At 31.8% G+C, this 24,344-nt stretch overlaps 4 protein-coding genes across 22 annotated transcripts; 3 read left to right on the plus strand and 1 right to left on the minus strand.

Annotated features, from left to right (window-relative positions):
- Nucleotides 1–575: 575 nt before the first annotated feature.
- LOC119687301 lies at nucleotides 576–3,508 on the plus strand. Of its 7 annotated transcripts, none has more exons than XM_038101568.1 (6): nucleotides 1,233–1,322; nucleotides 1,395–1,407; nucleotides 1,827–2,341; nucleotides 2,409–2,681; nucleotides 2,745–2,892; nucleotides 2,959–3,508. In XM_038101568.1, exons 3-6 carry the CDS (start codon nucleotides 1,880–1,882, stop codon nucleotides 3,147–3,149), a joined length of 1,074 nt encoding a protein of 357 aa, XP_037957496.1. In that variant the 5' UTR covers nucleotides 1,233–1,322; nucleotides 1,395–1,407; nucleotides 1,827–1,879; the 3' UTR covers nucleotides 3,150–3,508. The 7 variants fall into 7 exon arrangements, with proteins under 7 accessions (XP_037957493.1, XP_037957499.1, XP_037957496.1 ...); XM_038101566.1 differs by having other exon boundaries at nucleotides 1,235–1,322; nucleotides 1,395–1,455; XM_038101567.1 differs by having other exon boundaries at nucleotides 1,235–1,322; nucleotides 1,395–1,438.
- Nucleotides 3,509–7,154: 3,646 nt separating this feature from the next.
- LOC119687304 lies at nucleotides 7,155–10,118 on the plus strand. Of its 7 annotated transcripts, none has more exons than XM_038101575.1 (6): nucleotides 7,852–7,940; nucleotides 8,011–8,023; nucleotides 8,443–8,957; nucleotides 9,025–9,297; nucleotides 9,361–9,508; nucleotides 9,575–10,118. In XM_038101575.1, exons 3-6 carry the CDS (start codon nucleotides 8,496–8,498, stop codon nucleotides 9,763–9,765), a joined length of 1,074 nt encoding a protein of 357 aa, XP_037957503.1. In that variant the 5' UTR covers nucleotides 7,852–7,940; nucleotides 8,011–8,023; nucleotides 8,443–8,495; the 3' UTR covers nucleotides 9,766–10,118. The 7 variants fall into 7 exon arrangements, with proteins under 7 accessions (XP_037957500.1, XP_037957507.1, XP_037957503.1 ...); XM_038101573.1 differs by having other exon boundaries at nucleotides 7,855–7,940; nucleotides 8,011–8,071; XM_038101574.1 differs by having other exon boundaries at nucleotides 7,855–7,940; nucleotides 8,011–8,054.
- A 1,639-nt stretch (nucleotides 10,119–11,757) lies between these two features.
- On the minus strand, nucleotides 11,758–16,136 carry LOC119689649 (uncharacterized protein K02A2.6-like). The gene has a single exon (XM_038104523.1). The coding sequence runs from the start codon at nucleotides 16,132–16,134 to the stop codon at nucleotides 11,875–11,877; it is 4,260 nt and encodes a 1,419-aa protein (XP_037960451.1). The 5' UTR covers nucleotides 16,135–16,136; the 3' UTR covers nucleotides 11,758–11,874.
- A 2,192-nt stretch (nucleotides 16,137–18,328) lies between these two features.
- LOC119661813 lies at nucleotides 18,329–21,298 on the plus strand. 7 transcript variants are annotated; one of them, XM_038071307.1, is made up of 6 exons: nucleotides 19,025–19,114; nucleotides 19,185–19,197; nucleotides 19,617–20,131; nucleotides 20,199–20,471; nucleotides 20,535–20,682; nucleotides 20,749–21,298. In XM_038071307.1, the coding sequence occupies exons 3-6, from the start codon at nucleotides 19,670–19,672 to the stop codon at nucleotides 20,937–20,939; spliced, it is 1,074 nt and encodes a 357-aa protein (XP_037927235.1). In that variant the 5' UTR covers nucleotides 19,025–19,114; nucleotides 19,185–19,197; nucleotides 19,617–19,669; the 3' UTR covers nucleotides 20,940–21,298. The 7 variants fall into 7 exon arrangements, with proteins under 7 accessions (XP_037927232.1, XP_037927238.1, XP_037927235.1 ...); XM_038071305.1 differs by having other exon boundaries at nucleotides 19,027–19,114; nucleotides 19,185–19,245; XM_038071306.1 differs by having other exon boundaries at nucleotides 19,027–19,114; nucleotides 19,185–19,228.
- Nucleotides 21,299–24,344: the final 3,046 nt, after the last annotated feature.

A 24,344-nucleotide genomic window follows, 5' to 3' on the forward strand; every position in this document is an offset into this window, starting at 1 on the left:
TCAGTGCTTACTAGGAAGTCATGCTATAAAATTGGATCTACCCTACAACGACTTTTGCTATAGTTGTGGATCAACAGATGAGGAGTAAGCCAAGCAGTGTTCCATCTCAAGTAGCGTCCTCAGTGTCCATTATTGGCTAGGAGAAGATGTAAATTCTTCAGAACCTCTTTTCTTACCGACCTGACTGCACTGTTGACCTGTAAATTATGGACTTTCTCAAATTTATAGAATCGTAAAGTTGATTCACTTTTACCGGAATAGGGGAGTCGTGCCTATCGAAACTGCTCGCACTTTCACCTCTAGTCTGCGTATGTAGAACGCTGTTCCGCGATAACACAATTGGCTATTATTTGAACTCAAGTCGGTTTCAGGTATAAGTCTGCCATTGCACAAGTCTATTGGAATACCCACTCAGGTATATTTTTAAACTCGGTTTGTGATCAACTCTACTGTTGTTGAATCAACTGTTGAAAAACATTTTACTTTAATGAATCTCGTTTTCATTGTATATTTTTTTCATATAACTCGAAAACTCGAAAATTTTTATTCGATGAAGATAAATAAAAAATTCTTATTAAAAATTTGTTTAAATTTTTTGATAGTGGAAAAATTGCTTTATTACAAAATTACTTTATTATTTAAATTAGGCGTGACTGCCAGATGCTGAGTCGACAATATTAGTTGGTAAGTGCCAGTTTTCAGATATTTATAAAATATTAAGATTTTCCATTCCTTTGTTGTCACATAACCTAGGTGTTATTTTATTATCTTCTTTAAAACAGTTATAAACCAGGAAGCTTTCCGTCGTCTTCAACCTTTTTATTGGTCATACATTTTGTGGACACTTAAATATAAGTTCTCTGTGCCCGAACTGTTGAAGCCGTTGTGTTGAGTACGTTTTGATTTAGTTAAAAAATATAGATTTTGAAGTGTTTGGTATGTCCGACAATATATTACATAAATAAATATACATTAAATATGCAAATATATATCTGGGTCAATCACTTGATGAATATAGTAGCTGCCTGTTATTTAACCAGCAATGCTTTACCAGCAGTGCAACCAATACTAAAAACAAGGAGAAATGTTCTACGCCATTTCTCCAAGATACAGTGCTTATTGATTTCTTAAAAATTTCGAATCTCGTCATCGTTGTATAGTATATAAGTTTTTATATGAATTATAATTCAAAAATTTTTTATTCGACAGATGCAGATAAAAATTTTATTTTAAAATATGTTTAAATTTTTTGATAGTAGAAAAATTACTATACAAAATTACTTTTTTAATTAAATTGGCCGTGAGTCGACTTGTACCCGCTGGTGAGTGCTTTCAGATATTTATAAAATAGATATTTATAAAATTAAAAATTTATTTAATTCTATTTCGCTTAGATGTTCTATTTATGTAGGTATTAGAATTGTGGAATTCATTGAAGGTAATTGAATCCTGAAGGTAATTTTATTCAAACAGTTTACGGACAGTATATTTGTTCATATATGAGTTATAATCGTCTATTATATGACATATAGTTTATTAATATTCACATTATCTGAAATATTCATAGTTAAGTAATATTCGCATATATATTTTCTATACAACCAGTTTGCTTTTCGTCGTCTTGTTGTGTTTGTCGGTTCCTTTATGCTCATTACTCTTTTTGCAATATAACTTTCGTTTCACCTTATTAGATGACCAAATTAGGTAATATCAGTTTTCACATGGACACATTTGAACAATTTGGATTTTGTTTACACGTATCTGAAAAAACTATTAAAATGTTCTATAATACTAGTGAAATTAAAATTTTAAATATTCTTTTAAAGTTTAAAAGCAGCTTGGGCTGAAATAATTCTTCTTTCAAATTAAATGCACTAAGATGGACAGATTTTACGTTCCAAAAAAAGTTAATCGCCATGTATATCATGCGCTTCAGGATTTGACTTCGGTCCAAGGCCTTAATGAGATCTTAAGTGAATCTGTTCTCATAAACACTGTACTCTATCATATGAGGAATTTGGTACCTGTAAGAGGATTAAGGTTTTACATCAAAGTCTCTATAAAAAATATGGAATTGATGAATATCATTACACGTATTGATAAGGATACACTTCGTTATAATTGCGATCCAAGGCGTAAGTCACAAATCTTACTTTCTCAGCAAATCGATCCAGAACCAAATGTGATAATTCCTAAGAATCAGAAGAAGAAAAGAAGACGTCGTGGGTATAGGAATTTATGTGATACTTATAAATGGAAAAGAAGACAAAATGTATGTAAGCGGAAACCTAAGGAAATATTTTTTGGTGATGATACATATCATTATCACATGCCTACAAAAGTAAGTCAAATTTTAGTTTTAATATTGATGACATATTTTCATATATTAAGTTTCAATATCTTCTAAGGGTGTGCAAGCAGACGATCCAGTTGAGCCAATGGATATTGACGACGTCTATCTTTCTGCAGGGTATGAAGTGAACGCAACTTTTAATAATGTGGGTCAAATTACACCTTCTAATGTTGCAAATAATCCGAGAAATAAAGAAAATCGTCGCTGTATTCGTAGGCGCAAATGTTTATTGAGTCCTTATAAATGTACAAATACACAGAAACCACCTAAACAAAAGTCAAAGAAGATAGTTTACTGTAATTGTGCAAATCATCACTTCAATACAAATGTAAGGGAAATATGAGTATTAAGTTGATAACAATATATTTTAAAAGTTTTTGTTTGTTTTAAGGAACCGAATGTAGAAGATCCAATTGAGTTCATGAATGTTAACGATGTCAATTCAAATGTAGATCAGGAAAGAGAGTCACCACAACCAATGGACGTGGACTACGTCGGTTCCAATGTAGATGATATATTACAATTGCCTTGCGATAACAGTAACTATATAAATAATGAATCATTTGTCTTAAAACTAACACAACAAAACAATACCAACTTTCCAGTTCAAATGAGACCCAATAATGATGAAGGAATAGGAGCTTGGAAATATAATGAATTCAAGTACTGTCGTTACAAAAATATTATCAACGAAACTCCATATCATAATGATCTGCACGCTATAATTCATGATGACACTTTCAACAACGCAAGTTTACGTCAAAAAAGGAAAGTTAACGGACGAAAAACTGTGTAAAAGTTTAAACTTGAAATGCGGAAAAAATTGTTAAAACACAAAAATCTGATATCCAGTGTCAAGATAGCGAAGTAAAATATTTACCTACATGCTTAAGTATTACAATATTTGACAGAGGAAATACGAAGGAATATTTTGCAAAAGATATTCAAAATTAATGGCGACTCAACAAGTAACGTGAAATCCAGCAAAATTCTAACCAGAAATATATTGAATATATGAAAGATTCTTTAGAATAGTTAACATATATATATTGTAAGAAATCGATAGATATGATATTATTTAGATTCGTCAGCTAAATTTGTTGGTGTCTCATTAAATCTGATGTATTAAATAAATTATCTTGAACACAATCATAATTGCGTGATGTTATTAGTATGTATATGACTAAAATAACTGATGGACATTGTTGATACGACTAGACTTCCGAAAACAGTGGCGTTTCGCAATAAAGAAATTGAGAAACAAGCCAGGCATTATTCTAAGTAAATATACAAAAGTGGTTGTGGATTTGGTGATTTGAATGAGCATGTCTTTTGTGGTCTTTTGTGGTCCCCAGCTGCTCGGATTGCGTGACCTAGACAGATGAACTGGTCTATAGGTTTTCTTTTGTTGTTAATGTTAAAATTTTCCAAGCTTCACGCATTTATTATCATTACCTTCGTCTTCGTTCTATCAAGACTGACACAGTTCGATATTCTTCGTTTTTTTCTATGCCACTTTTTAACGACATACTTTCAAGGACACAACCTTGTCTCACGCTGGAGTAAGTTTTGTATGGTTCTGAAAACAACACAGGCATATTCATATGATTTAAGTTGGCAGCCATATTCCTCGTAGTGTGCTTTGATAAATGATATAATATTTTATATAGCGTTTCCGAAATTTTATTCTTCTCTAAGCTGTCGAGTCAGATTCGCAAATATGTTCAACGATGTGAGTAATGTAAGAAATTTATTCACTGATTTCTTAAGGTTGAGTCTAGTATTTCCGTAATTGGGTTGAGCAAGATGCTGGAAAACATCTTTAAGGGTAAAAGACATTTATTTACTGTTCAAAATACCACTTTCTCATAAAAACGAAAAGAGCGGATGTATTGGCTCAACTATGTCTAATAGATATGCTTTTAGTGACTCTGGTGGAATGTTATCAATGAGTGATAATTTGGTGTTTTTCAGTTCCAACTTTTACATTATCTCAAGTATATACCCTCCTGTTTAATAAAAGATTTATAAGAAAAAATTTTTCATCTGTCACGCAATTGACTTTTGCGTGATTAACCGCTGACTTCTTTGTGACATATAGAGAGTCTAAATTTACCAAAGTGTGTAAGACATAACGAATAAATTTGTATGCTTTTGTAGTAAAAAATAATAGAAATCGTAGTTCACAGGTGGATCGTAAAAAAACGACGCTTGATTTATAGATAATGCTTGTGCAAAACAATGTTATTGATATTATGAAATCATTCTATATAAATCTTATTATAACCGACTTTATGATTAGGCTTGTTTTTAAGGTAAATCTGCACCTGAAAAATGATATATATTATTTTTTAATAAATATTTTTCCTTTTTATATTTTTTTTATTTACATCGTTAATTTATTTCAAAATCAAATTTTTTTTATTATTTTTTAAAACACATTTAGTGCAATTGATGACCAGTTTAAGCAAATATATTATTTTTGTATCACCATAATAATGTAGAGGGGTTCTAAAATGATAAGAATGTGCGTTAAGTAATACTTGAACGAACGGCTTCTTAGTTTTATAGTAAATATGAAGCAGTTGAGAAGATATAAAAAATATTTTCCAAATAAAACAAATCGATCAGATAACTAATATTATTATAATATAAAGAAAGGAGTTCACTTAAAAATATAGTTAATAACAGTATTTTAGTTATTTAGTTGTATTATAAGAAATAAATAAATACAATTATTAAAATACGCGCCGATCTCGTTAGATCTCGTGTCTTGTTAGATTTGATATTATCTTAAATACTTCCGATTTACATCTGTCGACTATGTCGGAACTACTTTATTTGGAGTATAAAAGCCATGTCGTTATTTAACTAGTTGGTGAAATGGAAATTGAAAGGGAAGGTTCCATGGATGATTAGTTGATCTACTGGCCATCCTGTTTATTGTCAACTGCGTAGAATTTACTGTTCTTTACGTATTACTAATAAATTAATAGGTTCTTGATATGGGATTTATTTTTCCTATTTTAGATGAAATTGCTTCGGTCGGTCTAGTCTTGCCGATCTATGGATTAGTGTTGGTTTATGTGAAACTAATAGAATTACTGGTGAGTGATCAGAGTTAAAATCTAAACATTCAATGATACTAAGATGACTATTATTATTTTTGTATTTTTGAAAATGAACAGCTCAATTAAATATGGGATCTTGGTTGCATACAAACACCATAAAGAAGTCATTTGAAATTATATCACATCCTATAGACCCCAATTAAAGTCATATATAATATTCAGCTATTATTTTGAATGTATTGGGATTTCTGCTAAGGGAACAGATTATCCAACTAATAAGAATTCTCGCTAAGGCAGCAAGATATTCTTGTTTTTAGCAGAATTTCAGCAATTTTCGCTATAGGAGCATTATATTAATATCTTTTAAGGTAAATTTTAGATTTCAAATGATCATTTTATTTAAATTTGCTCTGTTTTTATACACACTTCTTAGTACTTTTAGTCCGTTATATTGGAATTATTTTCCTCAACCAAACTTATTTAATCTAGATTTCTTAACATAAGTATTTAACAATAACATAGCTCTCTTAAAATAAATTTTTTAACATAACTTCTTAACATAACTTATTTAAGATAAATTGATCTTAACATAACTTATTTAAGATAAATTGATCTTAACATAACTTATTTAATATAACTAATTGGAATACACTACAACATCCTATAGACCTAAATTAAAGTCATATTACGAACATCTATAAATTAATTAATACAAAATAGAATTCAAGTAAGTGGTAATATAAATATCCAGTGAAATATTCAGTGGACAGTGAGGTTGCCGTTAAATCTCTGGTAGTCACTACAGTCACATTATTAACAATTCCATAATGCTGAGTTTCTCTTAAAGAGCTAACCAAGCGTGTCTCTGTCTAGCTCATATGGGTTCCGTGGCTCAAGGATATCTCGGGCAACTGTAAGGCGGACGAGTTTCCCAAGGCTCACTGACATGCATTTCTTAGTTTTTGATGTCCCACTTTCAACCTCAAAACTGGCAATCAAATCCAAATACCTGAGTATAGTTTAACAAAATTGGGCAGATAACCCTGCTGTCAGATTTCGAGATTGATCTGGCTCAAACTGGACAAAAAACGTATTAGTCAGCTAATTCAACTAAGTTTTAACCTGCTCAGATCTGCAGTAATCGGTTTTATCAGATCAGTGCTTACTAGGAAGTCATGCTATAAAATTGGATCTACCCTACAACGACTTTTGCTATAGTTGTGGATCAACAGATGAGGAGTAAGCCAAGCAGTGTTCCATCTCAAGTAGCGTCCTCAGTGTCCATTATTGGCTAGGAGAAGATGTAAATTCTTCAGAACCTCTTTTCTTACCGACCTGACTGCACTGTTGACCTGTAAATTATGGACTTTCTCAAATTTATAGAATCGTAAAGTTGATTCACTTTTACCGGAATAGGGGAGTCGTGCCTATCGAAACTGCTCGCACTTTCACCTCTAGTCTGCGTATGTAGAACGCTGTTCCGCGATAACACAATTGGCTATTATTTGAACTCAAGTCGGTTTCAGGTATAAGTCTGCCATTGCACAAGTCTATTGGAATACCCACTCAGGTATATTTTTAAACTCGGTTTGTGATCAACTCTACTGTTGTTGAATCAACTGTTGAAAAACATTTTACTTTAATGAATCTCGTTTTCATTGTATATTTTTTTCATATAACTCGAAAACTCGAAAATTTTTATTCGATGAAGATAAATAAAAAATTCTTATTAAAAATTTGTTTAAATTTTTTGATAGTGGAAAAATTGCTTTATTACAAAATTACTTTATTATTTAAATTAGGCGTGACTGCCAGATGCTGAGTCGACAATATTAGTTGGTAAGTGCCAGTTTTCAGATATTTATAAAATATTAAGATTTTCCATTCCTTTGTTGTCACATAACCTAGGTGTTATTTTATTATCTTCTTTAAAACAGTTATAAACCAGGAAGCTTTCCGTCGTCTTGTTGTTTTTCGCGGCATCCTATTATTTGAACAGTTAATTTCAACCTTTTTATTGGTCATACATTTTGTGGACACTTAAATATAAGTTCTCTGTGCCCGAACTGTTGAAGCCGTTGTGTTGAGTACGTTTTGATTTAGTTAAAAAATATAGATTTTGAAGTGTTTGGTATGTCCGACAATATATTACATAAATAAATATACATTAAATATGCAAATATATATCTGGGTCAATCACTTGATGAATATAGTAGCTGCCTGTTATTTAACCAGCAGTGCTTTACCAGCAGTGCAACCAATACTAAAAACAAGGAGAAATGTTCTACGCCATTTCTCCAAGATACAGTGCTTATTGATTTCTTAAAAATTTCGAATCTCGTCATCGTTGTATAGTATATAAGTTTTTATATGAATTATAATTCAAAAGTTTTTATTCGACAGATGCAGATAAAAATTTTATTTTAAAATATGTTTAAATTTTTTGATAGTAGAAAAATTACTATACAAAATTACTTTTTTAATTAAATTGGCCGTGAGTCGACTTGTACCCGCTGGTGAGTGCTTTCAGATATTTATAAAATATTAATATTTTCTATTTTCTACTAAAAATTCTATTTCGCTTAGATGTTCTATTTATGTAGGTATTAGAATTGTGGAATTCATTGAAGGTAATTGAATCCTGAAGGTAATTTTATTCAAACAGTTTACGGACAGTATATTTGTTCATATATGAGTTATAATCGTCTATTATATGACATATAGTTTATTAATATTCACATTATCTGAAATATTCATAGTTAAGTAATATTCGCATATATATTTTCTATACAACCAGTTTGCTTTTCGTCGTCTTGTTGTGTTTGTCGGTTCCTTTATGCTCATTACTCTTTTTGCAATATAACTTTCGTTTCACCTTATTAGATGACCAAATTAGGTAATATCAGTTTTCACATGGACACATTTGAACAATTTGGATTTTGTTTACACGTATCTGAAAAAACTATTAAAATGTTCTATAATACTAGTGAAATTAAAATTTTAAATATTCTTTTAAAGTTTAAAAGCAGCTTGGGCTGAAATAATTCTTCTTTCAAATTAAATGCACTAAGATGGACAGATTTTACGTTCCAAAAAAAGTTAATCGCCATGTATATCATGCGCTTCAGGATTTGACTTCGGTCCAAGGCCTTAATGAGATCTTAAGTGAATCTGTTCTCATAAACACTGTACTCTATCATATGAGGAATTTGGTACCTGTAAGAGGATTAAGGTTTTACATCAAAGTCTCTATAAAAAATATGGAATTGATGAATATCATTACACGTATTGATAAGGATACACTTCGTTATAATTGCGATCCAAGGCGTAAGTCACAAATCTTACTTTCTCAGCAAATCGATCCAGAACCAAATGTGATAATTCCCAAGAATCAGAAGAAGAAAAGAAGACGTCGTGGGTATAGGAATTTATGTGATACTTATAAATGGAAAAGAAGACAAAATGTATGTAAGCGGAAACCTAAGGAAATATTTTTTGGTGATGATACATATCATTATCACATGCCTACAAAAGTAAGTCAAATTTTAGTTTTAATATTGATGACATATTTTCATATATTAAGTTTCAATATCTTCTAAGGGTGTGCAAGCAGACGATCCAGTTGAGCCAATGGATATTGACGACGTCTATCTTTCTGCAGGGTATGAAGTGAACGCAACTTTTAATAATGTGGGTCAAATTACACCTTCTAATGTTGCAAATAATCCGAGAAATAAAGAAAATCGTCGCTGTATTCGTAGGCGCAAATGTTTATTGAGTCCTTATAAATGTACAAATACACAGAAACCACCTAAACAAAAGTCAAAGAAGATAGTTTACTGTAATTGTGCAAATCATCACTTCAATACAAATGTAAGGGAAATATGAGTATTAAGTTGATAACAATATATTTTAAAAGTTTTTGTTTGTTTTAAGGAACCGAATGTAGAAGATCCAATTGAGTTCATGAATGTTAACGATGTCAATTCAAATGTAGATCAGGAAAGAGAGTCACCACAACCAATGGACGTGGACTACGTCGGTTCCAATGTAGATGATATATTACAATTGCCTTGCGATAACAGTAACTATATAAATAATGAATCATTTGTCTTAAAACTAACACAACAAAACAATACCAACGTTCCAGTTCAAATGAGACCCAATAATGATGAAGGAATAGGAGCTTGGAAATATAATGAATTCAAGTACTGTCGTTACAAAAATATTATCAACGAAACTCCATATCATAATGATCTGCACGCTATAATTCATGATGACACTTTCAACAACGCAAGTTTACGTCAAAAAAGGAAAGTTAACGGACGAAAAACTGTGTAAAAGTTTAAACTTGAAATGCGGAAAAAATTGTTAAAACACAAAAATCTGATATCCAGTGTCAAGATAGCGAAGTAAAATATTTACCTACATGCTTAAGTATTACAATATTTGACAGAGGAAATACGAAGGAATATTTTGCAAAAGATATTCAAAATTAATGGCGACTCAACAAGTAACGTGAAATCCAGCAAAATTCTAACCAGAAATATATTGAATATATGAAAGATTCTTTAGAATAGTTAACATATATATATTGTAAGAAATCGATAGATATGATATTATTTAGATTCGTCATCTAAATTTGTTGGTGTCTCATTAAATCTGATGTATTAAATAAATTATCTTGAACACAATCATAATTGCGTGATGTTATTAGTATGTATATGACTAAAATAACTGATGGACATTGTTGATACGACTAGACTTCCGAAAACAGTGGCGTTTCGCAATAAAGAAATTGAGAAACAAGTCAGGCATTATTCTAAGTAAATATACAAAAGTGGTTGTGGATTTGGTGATTTGAATGAGCATGTCTTTTGTGGTCTTTTGTGGTCCCCAGCTGCTCGGATTGCGTGACCTAGACAGATGAACTGGTCTATAGGTTTTCTTTTGTTGTTAATGTTAAAATTTTCCAAGCTTCACGCATTTATTATCATTACCTTCGTCTTCGTTCTATCAAGACTGACACAGTTCGATATTCTTCGTTTTTTTCTATGCCACTTTTTAACGACATACTTTCAAGGACACAACCTTGTCTCACGCTGGAGTAAGTTTTGTATGGTTCTGAAAACAACACAGGCATATTCATATGATTTAAGTTGGCAGCCATATTCCTCGTAGTGTGCTTTGATAAATGATATAATATTTTATATAGCGTTTTCGAAATTTTATTCTTCTCTAAGCTGTCGAGTCAGATTCGCAAATATGTTCAACGATGTGAGTAATGTAAGAAATTTATTCACTGATTTCTTAAGGTTGAGTCTAGTATTTCCGTAATCGGGTTGAGCAAGATGCTGGAAAACATCTTTAAGGGTAAAAGACATTTATTTACTGTTCAAAATACCACTTTCTCATAAAAACGAAAAGAGCGGATGTATTGGCTCAACTATGTCTAATAGATATGCTTTTAGTGACTCTGGTGGAATGTTATCAATGAGTGATAATTTGGTGTTTTTCAGTTCCAACTTTTACATTATCTCAAGTATATACCCTCCTGTTTAACAAAAGATTTATAAGAAAAAATTTTTCATCTGTCACGCAATTGACTTTTGCGTGATTAACCGCTGACTTCTTTGTGACATATAGAGAGTCTAAATTTACCAAAGTGTGTAAGACATAACGAATAAATTTGTATGCTTTTGTAGTAAAAAATAATAGAAATCGTAGTTCACAGGTGGATCGTAAAAAAACGACGCTTGATTTATAGATAATGCCTGTGCAAAACAATGTTATTGATATTATGAAATCATTCTATATAAATCTTATTATAACCGACTTTATGATTAGGCTTGTTTTTAAGGTAAATCTGCACCTGAAAAATGATATATATTATTTTTTAATAAATATTTTTCCTTTTTATATTTTTTTTATTTACATCGTTAATTTATTTCAAAATCAAATTTTTTTTATTATTTTTTAAAACACATTTAGTGCAATTGATGACCAGTTTAAGCAAATATATTATTTTTGTATCACCATAATAATGTAGAGGGGTTCTAAAATGATAAGAATGTGCGTTAAGTAATACTTGAACGAACGGCTTCTTAGTTTTATAGTAAATATGAAGCAGTTGAGAAGATATAAAAAACATTTTCCAAATAAAACAAATCGATCAGATAACTAATATTATTATAATATAAAGAAAGGAGTTCACTTAAAAATATAGTTAATAACAGTATTTTAGTTATTTAGTTGTATTATAAGAAATAAATTGTTATATCTGTATAATTTAGATATTTATTTCTTCAAAAAACTCCAAGTTATTATTATTTCACAAGTTCAAAATAACTGACAGAATTAAAATGTTAATTCTACTTTATCTGTCAACTGTCATCTTGGCAGAGTTGCCAACACCTCCCCTTTTGAGATTAAATCTCCAATGCGGTGATTCTAGGGTCTATAACTGTCAATAGGATGTCTAGTACGCCTTGGTCGTGTATACGGAACAACTGCCTCATTGTGCTTCTCAGTTTGAGGGATTGCAATCTCGGTTACTTCGCTGAAAGATTGATCTGGAGTCGAAACCATGTTGTTGTTAGTTATTTCGACCACATCTTTAGGTGTTGTTTCGTAGAGGCCAAATGCATCAACTAAACACTTTTCGTTGGCGATATCTTCGGAAGTACATATTTCTAAAGATAACTCATTTCCTTGATCTTTTCGGTCACGAATTTGATTGGCATGTGCACGAATAAGTTTGCCATTTTGTAAGCGAACATTATAAATGACGTTACCTATGCGTTCGATTATTTTACCTTTTGTCCATTCAAAGTGTTTGTTTTTGAATATGTTGACATAAACGAGCTCTTGTTTTTCGTAAAACTTTGGCTTTGCACCATGCCTTTTGTCAAATTGCGCTTTCATTTTGAGTTGTGTATCGCACTTGTTTTTAAACTTGACATTTGGGTCTGACACCAGCGTTGGTTTAATCAAGTCAAGTTTAATACGGATTTTTCTTTTTAGTAAAACTTCAGCTGGCGATTTACTGTCCTCATTTTGCTTATTCGGAGTTGATCGGTAAACTTGTAGAAATGTTTGAAGATTTTCAGCAGTTACCCCCTTCCCATTTAACTTTTTGAGTGCTCGCTTTAAAGTATCCACAAACCTTTCGGCTTGTCCATTTGACATGGGATAGTACGGACTGCTTCGTATATGACTAATGCCGTTTTCCGCTAAAAACTGTTGAAATTGGTGACTCACAAATTGAGTACCATTGTCTGAAACTATTGTCTTCGGTAACCCAAATCTAGCGAAAATTTCTTTCAAGCTGGAAATTGTTTGAGTTGCTGTTATAGATTTTGTTTGTATAATTTCTGGCCATTTTGAGAACGCATCGATTACGACCAAATAGTAGTATGAATCTATTGGTCCTGCATAATCAATATGGAGCCGTTCCCAAGAATCAGAAGGTTTTGGCCAAGGATGTAAAGTTGTTTTTGTGGGCATTTTAGCTGCTGCGGCACAATTTGAACAACTTTTCACCATTGCTTCAATATCGTGATCGATATTTGACCAATAAACGTAGTTCCGCGCGATGGCTTTAGTACGACCTATGCCTTGATGACCTCGGTGAATTTCTTTAAGAATGCGCTTTCGGAAAATTTGAGGTATAATAATGCGTTGTCCGAACATTAAACATCCGTCAACTATACATATGTCGTTTTTTCGGTTAAAGTAAGCTTTTAACTCACTGTTGTTGCAGTTTGATGGCCATCCTTCAGTTACATATTCGAGAATTTTAGCTAAAACCTTGTCCTTAGCTGTTTCGTAAGTAATCATTTTGCTGGTAAGCGGCAGCTTATCAAGTGAGTTATGTAAAATTTGTTTACTTTCAATTTCAAACTCTACTGCAGCGATGACATAGTCTTCTGAAGGATTGATTGTGTTATGTATGAGTCGTGATAAAACGTCTGCATACCCAAAACTGTTAGTTGAAATAAACTTTAATTCGAAGTCGTATGCAATCAGTTTAATTGCCCAACGTTGAAGTCTATTTGCTTGATGCACCTTAATTCCCGTTTTATCACCAAATATAGCTAGAAGAGGCTTATGATCTGTTTGAAGTTTGAATCTTCTCCCAAAAACCATTCTGTGAAATTTCGTAACCGCGAAAATAAGCGCAAGAGCTTCTTTTTCTATTTGGCTATATTGTTTTTCTGTGGGCGTTAGTGATCTGGATGCATGACATATTACTTTCATTGAACCGTCGTCAGCTTCATGAAAAATGCAAGCTCCGAGCCCATAGTTAGATGCATCTGCAGCGACTACTATGTTTTTTAGTGGATCGTAATGCGCTAATAATAACTCTGATGACAAAATTTGCTTGAAACCATTCAAACAGCGTTGATGAAGTTCCGTCCATTGCCACTGCTTGTTGTTTTGAAGTAGTTCGTCTAATGGTCCTCGGTATTTGCGCATGTGATTTATGAATTTTCCATAAAAATTGATAGCACCTAAGAGTGATCTAAGTTCGGATTGATTGGTTGGCGCAGGCATTGTCTTGATTGCTTCAATGTTTTTTGGATCTGGGCGAATGCCGTCTTTACTGACAATATATCCCAAGTAAGCAATTTCAGGAACTGAAAAATTGCATTTTGCGATCTTGAGTTTAAACCCGTATTGATAAATACGTTGTAGAACTTCATGTAAGTTGTTGTCATGCTCTTGTTGGTTTCTACCTGAGACAAAGATATCGTCAATGTAAGCAGCTGCGCAATCTAAACCCGCAAGCATTTTATCCATAATTTGTTGGAAAATTGCCGGAAAAGTTTTGACGCCAAAAACCATACGCTTGTATTTGAATAAACCTAGATGCGTGTTTATTGTGAGAAGTTCTTGCGATTTGCTATCAACTTCGATTTGGAGAAAAGCGTCCGAAAGGTCTATATGACTAAATACTGTTGCATTGCTAATTTTTGCAAAAATATCCTCTGGAAGCGGTAGTGGATACTTGTAAGATTCAAGCGCGTCGTTAAGACCAGTTGAGAAATCAGCGCAAATATGAATGCTACCATTTGGCTTTTTGATAACTACGATTGGTGCGGCCCAGTCAGAGTAATTGATGGGTGCGATAATGTCGAGATCTTGAAGTCGCTTGATTTCTTCTTCAACCAAATGTTGAACTGCGTATGCTACCGGGCGCTTAGGTCGAAAAACAGGTTGACAGTTTGGTTTAATAATTAAATGTGCCTTAGTTTTATTACAAAGACCCATAGCATTATCGAAAAGTTCTGGAAATAATTTTTCCGGAAGAAATTTGCAATTTGACGACTTTATTGAAACATTACTTGCCTGTTTTGTTGTTGAAATTTGGCTGCAAATAGCATTAAGCGTCATATCGCTAAGTTGAAAAGCAGTTATCCAGTCCAATCCGAATACGTTCAAATCGATCGTTGTAACGAAGCACGTAAGTGTTCTAATTGTGTCTTTTAACTGCACATCACATGTAAATTTTGCGTACAATGGTAAGTTTCCAGTTGCACTTTTAGCAGATTCTGGTTGTACTTCCATTGTATTTAAAATATTTAATTTGTCGAAATTAAATTTTGAAATGATAGTTATGTCCGATGCAGTATCAAATTGCAATTTGATTCGCACATTGTTGATTTTAACGTGGACATATTTACGCTGTGAAGCTGTGATGCTGTTCGTTGTGTATATACTGTTGGATCGTGGCTGTGAAAATGTTTTTGCTTTACCATTGCTATTATTTTTGTTGTTGCTATTGCATTTTGATTTTGATAAATTTTTCGCTTTGCAATAACCTTTTTTATGGCCTATGTTGTGACAGTCTTCGCATTTATAATTTTTGTATGGGCAGTCACGCACATAATGCATTGCTCCACAAAACCAGCATGGTGTTTTCGGTTTGTGATTGTTCTTAAGCTTATTTGCTTGTACTCGATTCACCTGATTTTCACGTGATTTATTTTCTACCAGCGCTGTGTCGGATTTTAAATTAATAATACGCTGACACTCGTTTGTAAGTTTTTCCAAGTTGATGGTATCAGCTTCTGTGTCCAGTTTGGTCAATATTCGGGTTCTTATTTCGAAGTCTGCTTCCGATTTCAGCCCCAATACGAACATTAAACATTTGAACTGGTCCAGTGACAGGCTATTCAATTTAAAATTTTCACATTGTTTATTAACTTCGGCTGCGTACGTAGTATAGTCGGCATCTGGTGGTTTGGTTAACTGTAAGCAGCTATAGCGTAAGCTGAATTGTGACTTTTGGAGTCCAAACAGTTGTTTTAATTTCTCCACTGTTGTAGTGAAATTATATTCACGTGGATGCTTAGGCAAAATAAAGTCCATATATTTGTTATGCACAGTTGTACTGAGTTTCCTTAATAGTAGCCTGACCTTCGCTGCGTCATCAAGTTTGCTACCATCTACTAAGAACAAATCTTCATACCTCGTATACCACGTTTCAAATGTTAAGTTATTTTCTGGATCATAAACAAATTCCGTTAGACTCGATGCTAAAATCTCCATTGTTTGCTCCGGTTTTTCTGTTTTCGGAACTGCTTTCATTTGCAAACACTCCTTGAAAAGTTCACGCATTGCTTCGGTGTCTTTCGCACGTTGGTTTTGCATTTCTTGGAAAAATAACTTGAATTCTTGTGGATTCATTTTTTTTTTTGTGTACATATATTTTTCATGTAATGCAAAAAAAAAAATATCCTCGTCGCCACTGTTATATCTGTATAATTTAGATATTTATTTCTTCAAAAAACTCCAAGTTATTATTATTTCACAAGTTCAAAATAACTGACAGAATTAAAATGTTAATTCTACTTTATCTGTCAACTGTCATCTTGGCAGAGTTGCCAACATAAATAAATACAATTATTAAAATACGCGCCGATCTCGTTAGATCTCGTGTCTTGTTAGATTTAATATTATCTTAAATACTTCCAATTTACATCTGTCGACTATGTGGAACTACTTTATTTGGAGTATAAAAGCCATGTCGTTATTTAACTAGTTGGTGAAATGGAAATTGAAAGGGAAGGTTCCATGTATGATTAGTTGATCTACTGGCCATCCTGTTTATTGTCAACTGCGTAGAATTTACTGTTCTTTACGTATTACTAATAAATTAATAGGTTCTTGATATGGGATTTATTTTTCCTATTTTAGATGAAATTGCTTCGGTCGGTCTAGTCTTGCCGATCTATGGATTAGTGTTGGTTTATGTGAAACTAATAGAATTACTGGTGAGTGATCAGAGTTAAAATCTAAACATTCAATGATACTAAGATGACTATTATTATTTTTGTGTTTTTGAAAATGAACAGCTCAATTAAATATGGGATCTTGGTTGCATACAAACACCATAAAGAAGTCATTTGAAATTATATCACATCCTATAGACCCCAATTAAAGTCATATATAATATTCAGCTATTATTTTGAATGTATTGGGATTTCTGCTAAGGGAACAGATTATCCAACTAATAAGAATTCTCGCTAAGGCAGCAAGATATTCTTGTTTTTAGCAGAATTTCAGCAATTTTCGCTATAGGAGCATTATATTGATATCTTTTAAGGTAAATTTTAGATTTCAAATGATCATTTTATTTAAATTTGCTCTGTTTTTATACACACTTCTTAGTACTTTTAGTCCGTTATATTGGAATTATTTTCCTCAACAAAACTTTTTTAATCCAGATTTCTTAACATAAGTATTTAACATTAACATAGCTCTCTTAAAATAAATTTTTTAACATAACTTCTTAACATAACTTATTTAAGATAAATTGATCTTAACATAACTTATTTAATATAACTAATTGGAATACACTACAACATCCTATAGACCTAAATTAAAGTCATATTACGAACATCTATAAATTAATTAATACAAAATAGAATTCAAGTAAGTGGTAATATAAATAAATTCTGGTAGTCACTACAGTCACATTATTAACAATTCCATAATGCTGAGTTTCTCTTAAAGAGCTAACCAAGCGTGTCTCTGTCTAGCTCATATGGGTTCCGTGGCTCAAGGATATCTCGGGCAACTGTAAGGCGGACGAGTTTCCCAAGGCTCACTGACATGCATTTCTTAGTTTTTGATGTCCCACTTTCAACCTCAAAACTGGCAATCAAATCCAAATACCTGAGTATAGTTTAACAAAATTGGGCAGATAACCCTGCTGTCAGATTTCGAGATTGATCTGGCTCAAACTGGACAAAAAACGTATTAGTCAGCTAATTCAACTAAGTTTTAACCTGCTCAGATCTGCAGTAATCGGTTTTATCAGATCAGTGCTTACTAGGAAGTCATGCTATAAAATTGGATCTACCCTACAACGACTTTTGCTATAGTTGTGGATCAACAGATGAGGAGTAAGCCAAGCAGTGTTCCATCTCAAGTAGCGTCCTCAGTGTCCATTATTGGCTAGGAGAAGATGTAAATTCTTCAGAACCTCTTTTCTTACCGACCTGACTGCACTGTTGACCTGTAAATTATGGACTTTCTCAAATTTATAGAATCGTAAAGTTGATTCACTTTTACCGGAATAGGGGAGTCGTGCCTATCGAAACTGCTCGCACTTTCACCTCTAGTCTGCGTATGTAGAACGCTGTTCCGCGATAACACAATTGGCTATTATTTGAACTCAAGTCGGTTTCAGGTATAAGTCTGCCATTGCACAAGTCTATTGGAATACCCACTCAGGTATATTTTTAAACTCGGTTTGTGATCAACTCTACTGTTGTTGAATCAACTGTTGAAAAACATTTTACTTTAATGAATCTCGTTTTCATTGTATATTTTTTTCATATAACTCGAAAACTCGAAAATTTTTATTCGATGAAGATAAATAAAAAATTCTTATTAAAAATTTGTTTAAATTTTTTGATAGTGGAAAAATTGCTTTATTACAAAATTACTTTATTATTTAAATTAGGCGTGACTGCCAGATGCTGAGTCGACAATATTAGTTGGTAAGTGCCAGTTTTCAGATATTTATAAAATATTAAGATTTTCCATTCCTTTGTTGTCACATAACCTAGGTGTTATTTTATTATCTTCTTTAAAACAGTTATAAACCAGGAAGCTTTCCGTCGTCTTGTTGTTTTTCGCGGCATCCTATTATTTGAACAGTTAATTTCAACCTTTTTATTGGTCATACATTTTGTGGACACTTAAATATAAGTTCTCTGTGCCCGAACTGTTGAAGCCGTTGTGTTGAGTACGTTTTGATTTAGTTAAAAAATATAGATTTTGAAGTGTTAGGTATGTCCGACAATATATTACATAAATAAATATACATTAAATATGCAAATATATATCTGGGTCAATCACTTGATGAATATAGTAGCTGCCTGTTATTTAACCAGCAGTGCTTGACCAGCAGTGCAACCAATACTAAAAACAAGGAGAAATGTTCTACGCCATTTCTCCAAGATACAGTGCTTATTGATTTCTTAAAAATTTCGAATCTCGTCATCGTTGTATAGTATATAAGTTTTTATATGAATTATAATTCAAAAGTTTTTATTCGACAGATGCAGATAAAAATTTTATTTTAAAATATGTTTAAATTTTTTGATAGTAGAAAAATTACTATACAAAATTACTTTTTTAATTAAATTGGCCGTGAGTCGACTTGTACCCGCTGGTGAGTGCTTTCAGATATTTATAAAATATTAATATTTTCTATTTTCTACTAAAAATTCTATTTCGCTTAGATGTTCTATTTATGTAGGTATTAGAATTGTGGAATTCATTGAAGGTAATTGAATCCTGAAGGTAATTTTATTCAAACAGTTTACGGACAGTATATTTGTTCATATATGAGTTATAATCGTCTATTATATGACATATAGTTTATTAATATTCACATTATCTGAAATATTCATAGTTAAGTAATATTCGCATATATATTTTCTATACAACCAGTTTGCTTTTCGTCGTCTTGTTGTGTTTGTCGGTTCCTTTATGCTCATTACTCTTTTTGCAATATAACTTTCGTTTCACCTTATTAGATGACCAAATTAGGTAATATCAGTTTTCACATGGACACATTTGAACAATTTGGATTTTGTTTACACGTATCTGAAAAAACTATTAAAATGTTCTATAATACTAGTGAAATTAAAATTTTAAATATTCTTTTAAAGTTTAAAAGCAGCTTGGGCTGAAATAATTCTTCTTTCAAATTAAATGCACTAAGATGGACAGATTTTACGTTCCAAAAAAAGTTAATCGCCATGTATATCATGCGCTTCAGGATTTGACTTCGGTCCAAGGCCTTAATGAGATCTTAAGTGAATCTGTTCTCATAAACACTGTACTCTATCATATGAGGAATTTGGTACCTGTAAGAGGATTAAGGTTTTACATCAAAGTCTCTATAAAAAATATGGAATTGATGAATATCATTACACGTATTGATAAGGATACACTTCGTTATAATTGCGATCCAAGGCGTAAGTCACAAATCTTACTTTCTCAGCAAATCGATCCAGAACCAAATGTGATAATTCCTAAGAATCAGAAGAAGAAAAGAAGACGTCGTGGGTATAGGAATTTATGTGATACTTATAAATGGAAAAGAAGACAAAATGTATGTAAGCGGAAACCTAAGGAAATATTTTTTGGTGATGATACATATCATTATCACATGCCTACAAAAGTAAGTCAAATTTTAGTTTTAATATTGATGACATATTTTCATATATTAAGTTTCAATATCTTCTAAGGGTGTGCAAGCAGACGATCCAGTTGAGCCAATGGATATTGACGACGTCTATCTTTCTGCAGGGTATGAAGTGAACGCAACTTTTAATAATGTGGGTCAAATTACACCTTCTAATGTTGCAAATAATCCGAGAAATAAAGAAAATCGTCGCTGTATTCGTAGGCGCAAATGTTTATTGAGTCCTTATAAATGTACAAATACACAGAAACCACCTAAACAAAAGTCAAAGAAGATAGTTTACTGTAATTGTGCAAATCATCACTTCAATACAAATGTAAGGGAAATATGAGTATTAAGTTGATAACAATATATTTTAAAAGTTTTTGTTTGTTTTAAGGAACCGAATGTAGAAGATCCAATTGAGTTCATGAATGTTAACGATGTCAATTCAAATGTAGATCAGGAAAGAGAGTCACCACAACCAATGGACGTGGACTACGTCGGTTCCAATGTAGATGATATATTACAATTGCCTTGCGATAACAGTAACTATATAAATAATGAATCATTTGTCTTAAAACTAACACAACAAAACAATACCAACTTTCCAGTTCAAATGAGACCCAATAATGATGAAGGAATAGGAGCTTGGAAATATAATGAATTCAAGTACTGTCGTTACAAAAATATTATCAACGAAACTCCATATCATAATGATCTGCACGCTATAATTCATGATGACACTTTCAACAACGCAAGTTTACGTCAAAAAAGGAAAGTTAACGGACGAAAAACTGTGTAAAAGTTTAAACTTGAAATGCGGAAAAAATTGTTAAAACACAAAAATCTGATATCCAGTGTCAAGATAGCGAAGTAAAATATTTACCTACATGCTTAAGTATTACAATATTTGACAGAGGAAATACGAAGGAATATTTTGCAAAAGATATTCAAAATTAATGGCGACTCAACAAGTAACGTGAAATCCAGCAAAATTCTAACCAGAAATATATTGAATATATGAAAGATTCTTTAGAATAGTTAACATATATATATTGTAAGAAATCGATAGATATGATATTATTTAGATTCGTCAGCTAAATTTGTTGGTGTCTCATTAAATCTGATGTATTAAATAAATTATCTTGAACACAATCATAATTGCGTGATGTTATTAGTATGTATATGACTAAAATAACTGATGGACATTGTTGATACGACTAGACTTCCGAAAACAGTGGCGTTTCGCAATAAAGAAATTGAGAAACAAGTCAGGCATTATTCTAAGTAAATATACAAAAGTGGTTGTGGATTTGGTGATTTGAATGAGCATGTCTTTTGTGGTCTTTTGTGGTCCCCAGCTGCTCGGATTGCGTGACCTAGACAGATGAACTGGTCTATAGGTTTTCTTTTGTTGTTAATGTTAAAATTTTCCAAGCTTCACGCATTTATTATCATTACCTTCGTCTTCGTTCTATCAAGACTGACACAGTTCGATATTCTTCGTTTTTTTCTATGCCACTTTTTAACGACATACTTTCAAGGACACAACCTTGTCTCACGCTGGAGTAAGTTTTGTATGGTTCTGAAAACAACACAGGCATATTCATATGATTTAAGTTGGCAGCCATATTCCTCGTAGTGTGCTTTGATAAATGATATAATATTTTATATAGCGTTTCCGAAATTTTATTCTTCTCTAAGCTGTCGAGTCAGATTCGCAAATATGTTCAACGATGTGAGTAATGTAAGAAATTTATTCACTGATTTCTTAAGGTTGAGTCTAGTATTTCCGTAATTGGGTTGAGCAAGATGCTGGAAAACATCTTTAAGGGTAAAAGACATTTATTTACTGTTCAAAATACCACTTTCTCATAAAAACGAAAAGAGCGGATGTATTGGCTCAACTATGTCTAATAGATATGCTTTTAGTGACTCTGGTGGAATGTTATCAATGAGTGATAATTTGGTGTTTTTCAGTTCCAACTTTTACATTATCTCAAGTATATACCCTCCTGTTTAACAAAAGATTTATAAGAAAAAATTTTTCATCTGTCACGCAATTGACTTTTGCGTGATTAACCGCTGACTTCTTTGTGACATATAGAGAGTCTAAATTTACCAAAGTGTGTAAGACATAACGAATAAATTTGTATGCTTTTGTAGTAAAAAATAATAGAAATCGTAGTTCACAGGTGGATCGTAAAAAAACGACGCTTGATTTATAGATAATGCCTGTGCAAAACAATGTTATTGATATTATGAAATCATTCTATATAAATCTTATTATAACCGACTTTATGATTAGGCTTGTTTTTAAGGTAAATCTGCACCTGAAAAATGATATATATTATTTTTTAATAAATATTTTTCCTTTTTATATTTTTTTTATTTACATCGTTAATTTATTTCAAAATCAAATTTTTTTTATTATTTTTTAAAACACATTTAGTGCAATTGATGACCAGTTTAAGCAAATATATTATTTTTGTATCACCATAATAATGTAGAGGGGTTCTAAAATGATAAGAATGTGCGTTAAGTAATACTTGAACGAACGGCTTCTTAGTTTTATAGTAAATATGAAGCAGTTGAGAAGATATAAAAAACATTTTCCAAATAAAACAAATCGATCAGATAACTAATATTATTATAATATAAAGAAAGGAGTTCACTTAAAAATATAGTTAATAACAGTATTTTAGTTATTTAGTTGTATTATAAGAAATAAATAAATACAATTATTAAAATACGCGCCGATCTCGTTAGATCTCGTGTCTTGTTAGATTTGATATTATCTTAAATACTTCCGATTTACATCTGTCGACTATGTCGGAACTACTTTATTTGGAGTATAAAAGCCATGTCGTTATTTAACTAGTTGGTGAAATGGAAATTGAAAGGGAAGGTTCCATGGATGATTAGTTGATCTACTGGCCATCCTGTTTATTGTCAACTGCGTAGAATTTACTGTTCTTTACGTATTACTAATAAATTAATAGGTTCTTGATATGGGATTTATTTTTCCTATTTTAGATGAAATTGCTTCGGTCGGTCTAGTCTTGCCGATCTATGGATTAGTGTTGGTTTATGTGAAACTAATAGAATTACTGGTGAGTGATCAGAGTTAAAATCTAAACATTCAATGATACTAAGATGACTATTATTATTTTTGTATTTTTGAAAATGAACAGCTCAATTAAATATGGGATCTTGGTTGCATACAAACACCATAAAGAAGTCATTTGAAATTATATCACATCCTATAGACCCCAATTAAAGTCATATATAATATTCAGCTATTATTTTGAATGTATTGGGATTTCTGCTAAGGGAACAGATTATCCAACTAATAAGAATTCTCGCTAAGGCAGCAAGATATTCTTGTTTTTAGCAGAATTTCAGCAATTTTCGCTATAGGAGCATTATATTGATATCTTTTAAGGTAAATTTTAGATTTCAAATGATCATTTTATTTAAATTTGCTCTGTTTTTATACACACTTCTTAGTACTTTTAGTCCGTTATATTGGAATTATTTTCCTCAACAAAACTTTTTTAATCCAGATTTCTTAACATAAGTATTTAACATTAACATAGCTCTCTTAAAATAAATTTTTTAACATAACTTCTTAACATAACTTATTTAAAATAAATTGATCTTAACATAACTTATTTAAGATAAATTGATCTTAACATAACTTATTTAATATAACTAATTGGAATACACTACAACATCCTATAGACCTAAATTAAAGTCATATTACGAACATCTATAAATTAATTAATACAAAATAGAATTCAAGTAAGTGGTAATATAAATAAATTCTGGTAGTCACTACAGTCACATTATTAACAATTCCATAATGCTGAGTTTCTCTTAAAGAGCTAACCAAGCGTGTCTCTGTCTAGCTCATATGGGTTCCGTGGCTCAAGGATATCTCGGGCAACTGTAAGGCGGACGAGTTTCCCAAGGCTCACTGACATGCATTTCTTAGTTTTTGATGTCCCACTTTCAACCTCAAAACTGGCAATCAAATCCAAATACCTGAGTATAGTTTAACAAAATTGGGCAGATAACCCTGCTGTCAGATTTCGAGATTGATCTGGCTCAAACTGGACAAAAAACGTATTAGTCAGCTAATTCAACTAAGTTTTAACCTGCTCAGATCTGCAGTAATCGGTTTTATCAGATCAGTGCTTACTAG

Source organism: Teleopsis dalmanni, chromosome X (genome assembly GCF_002237135.1).
Source record: "Teleopsis dalmanni isolate 2A chromosome X, ASM223713v2, whole genome shotgun sequence".
Lineage (NCBI taxonomy): Eukaryota > Metazoa > Arthropoda > Insecta > Diptera > Diopsidae > Teleopsis > Teleopsis dalmanni.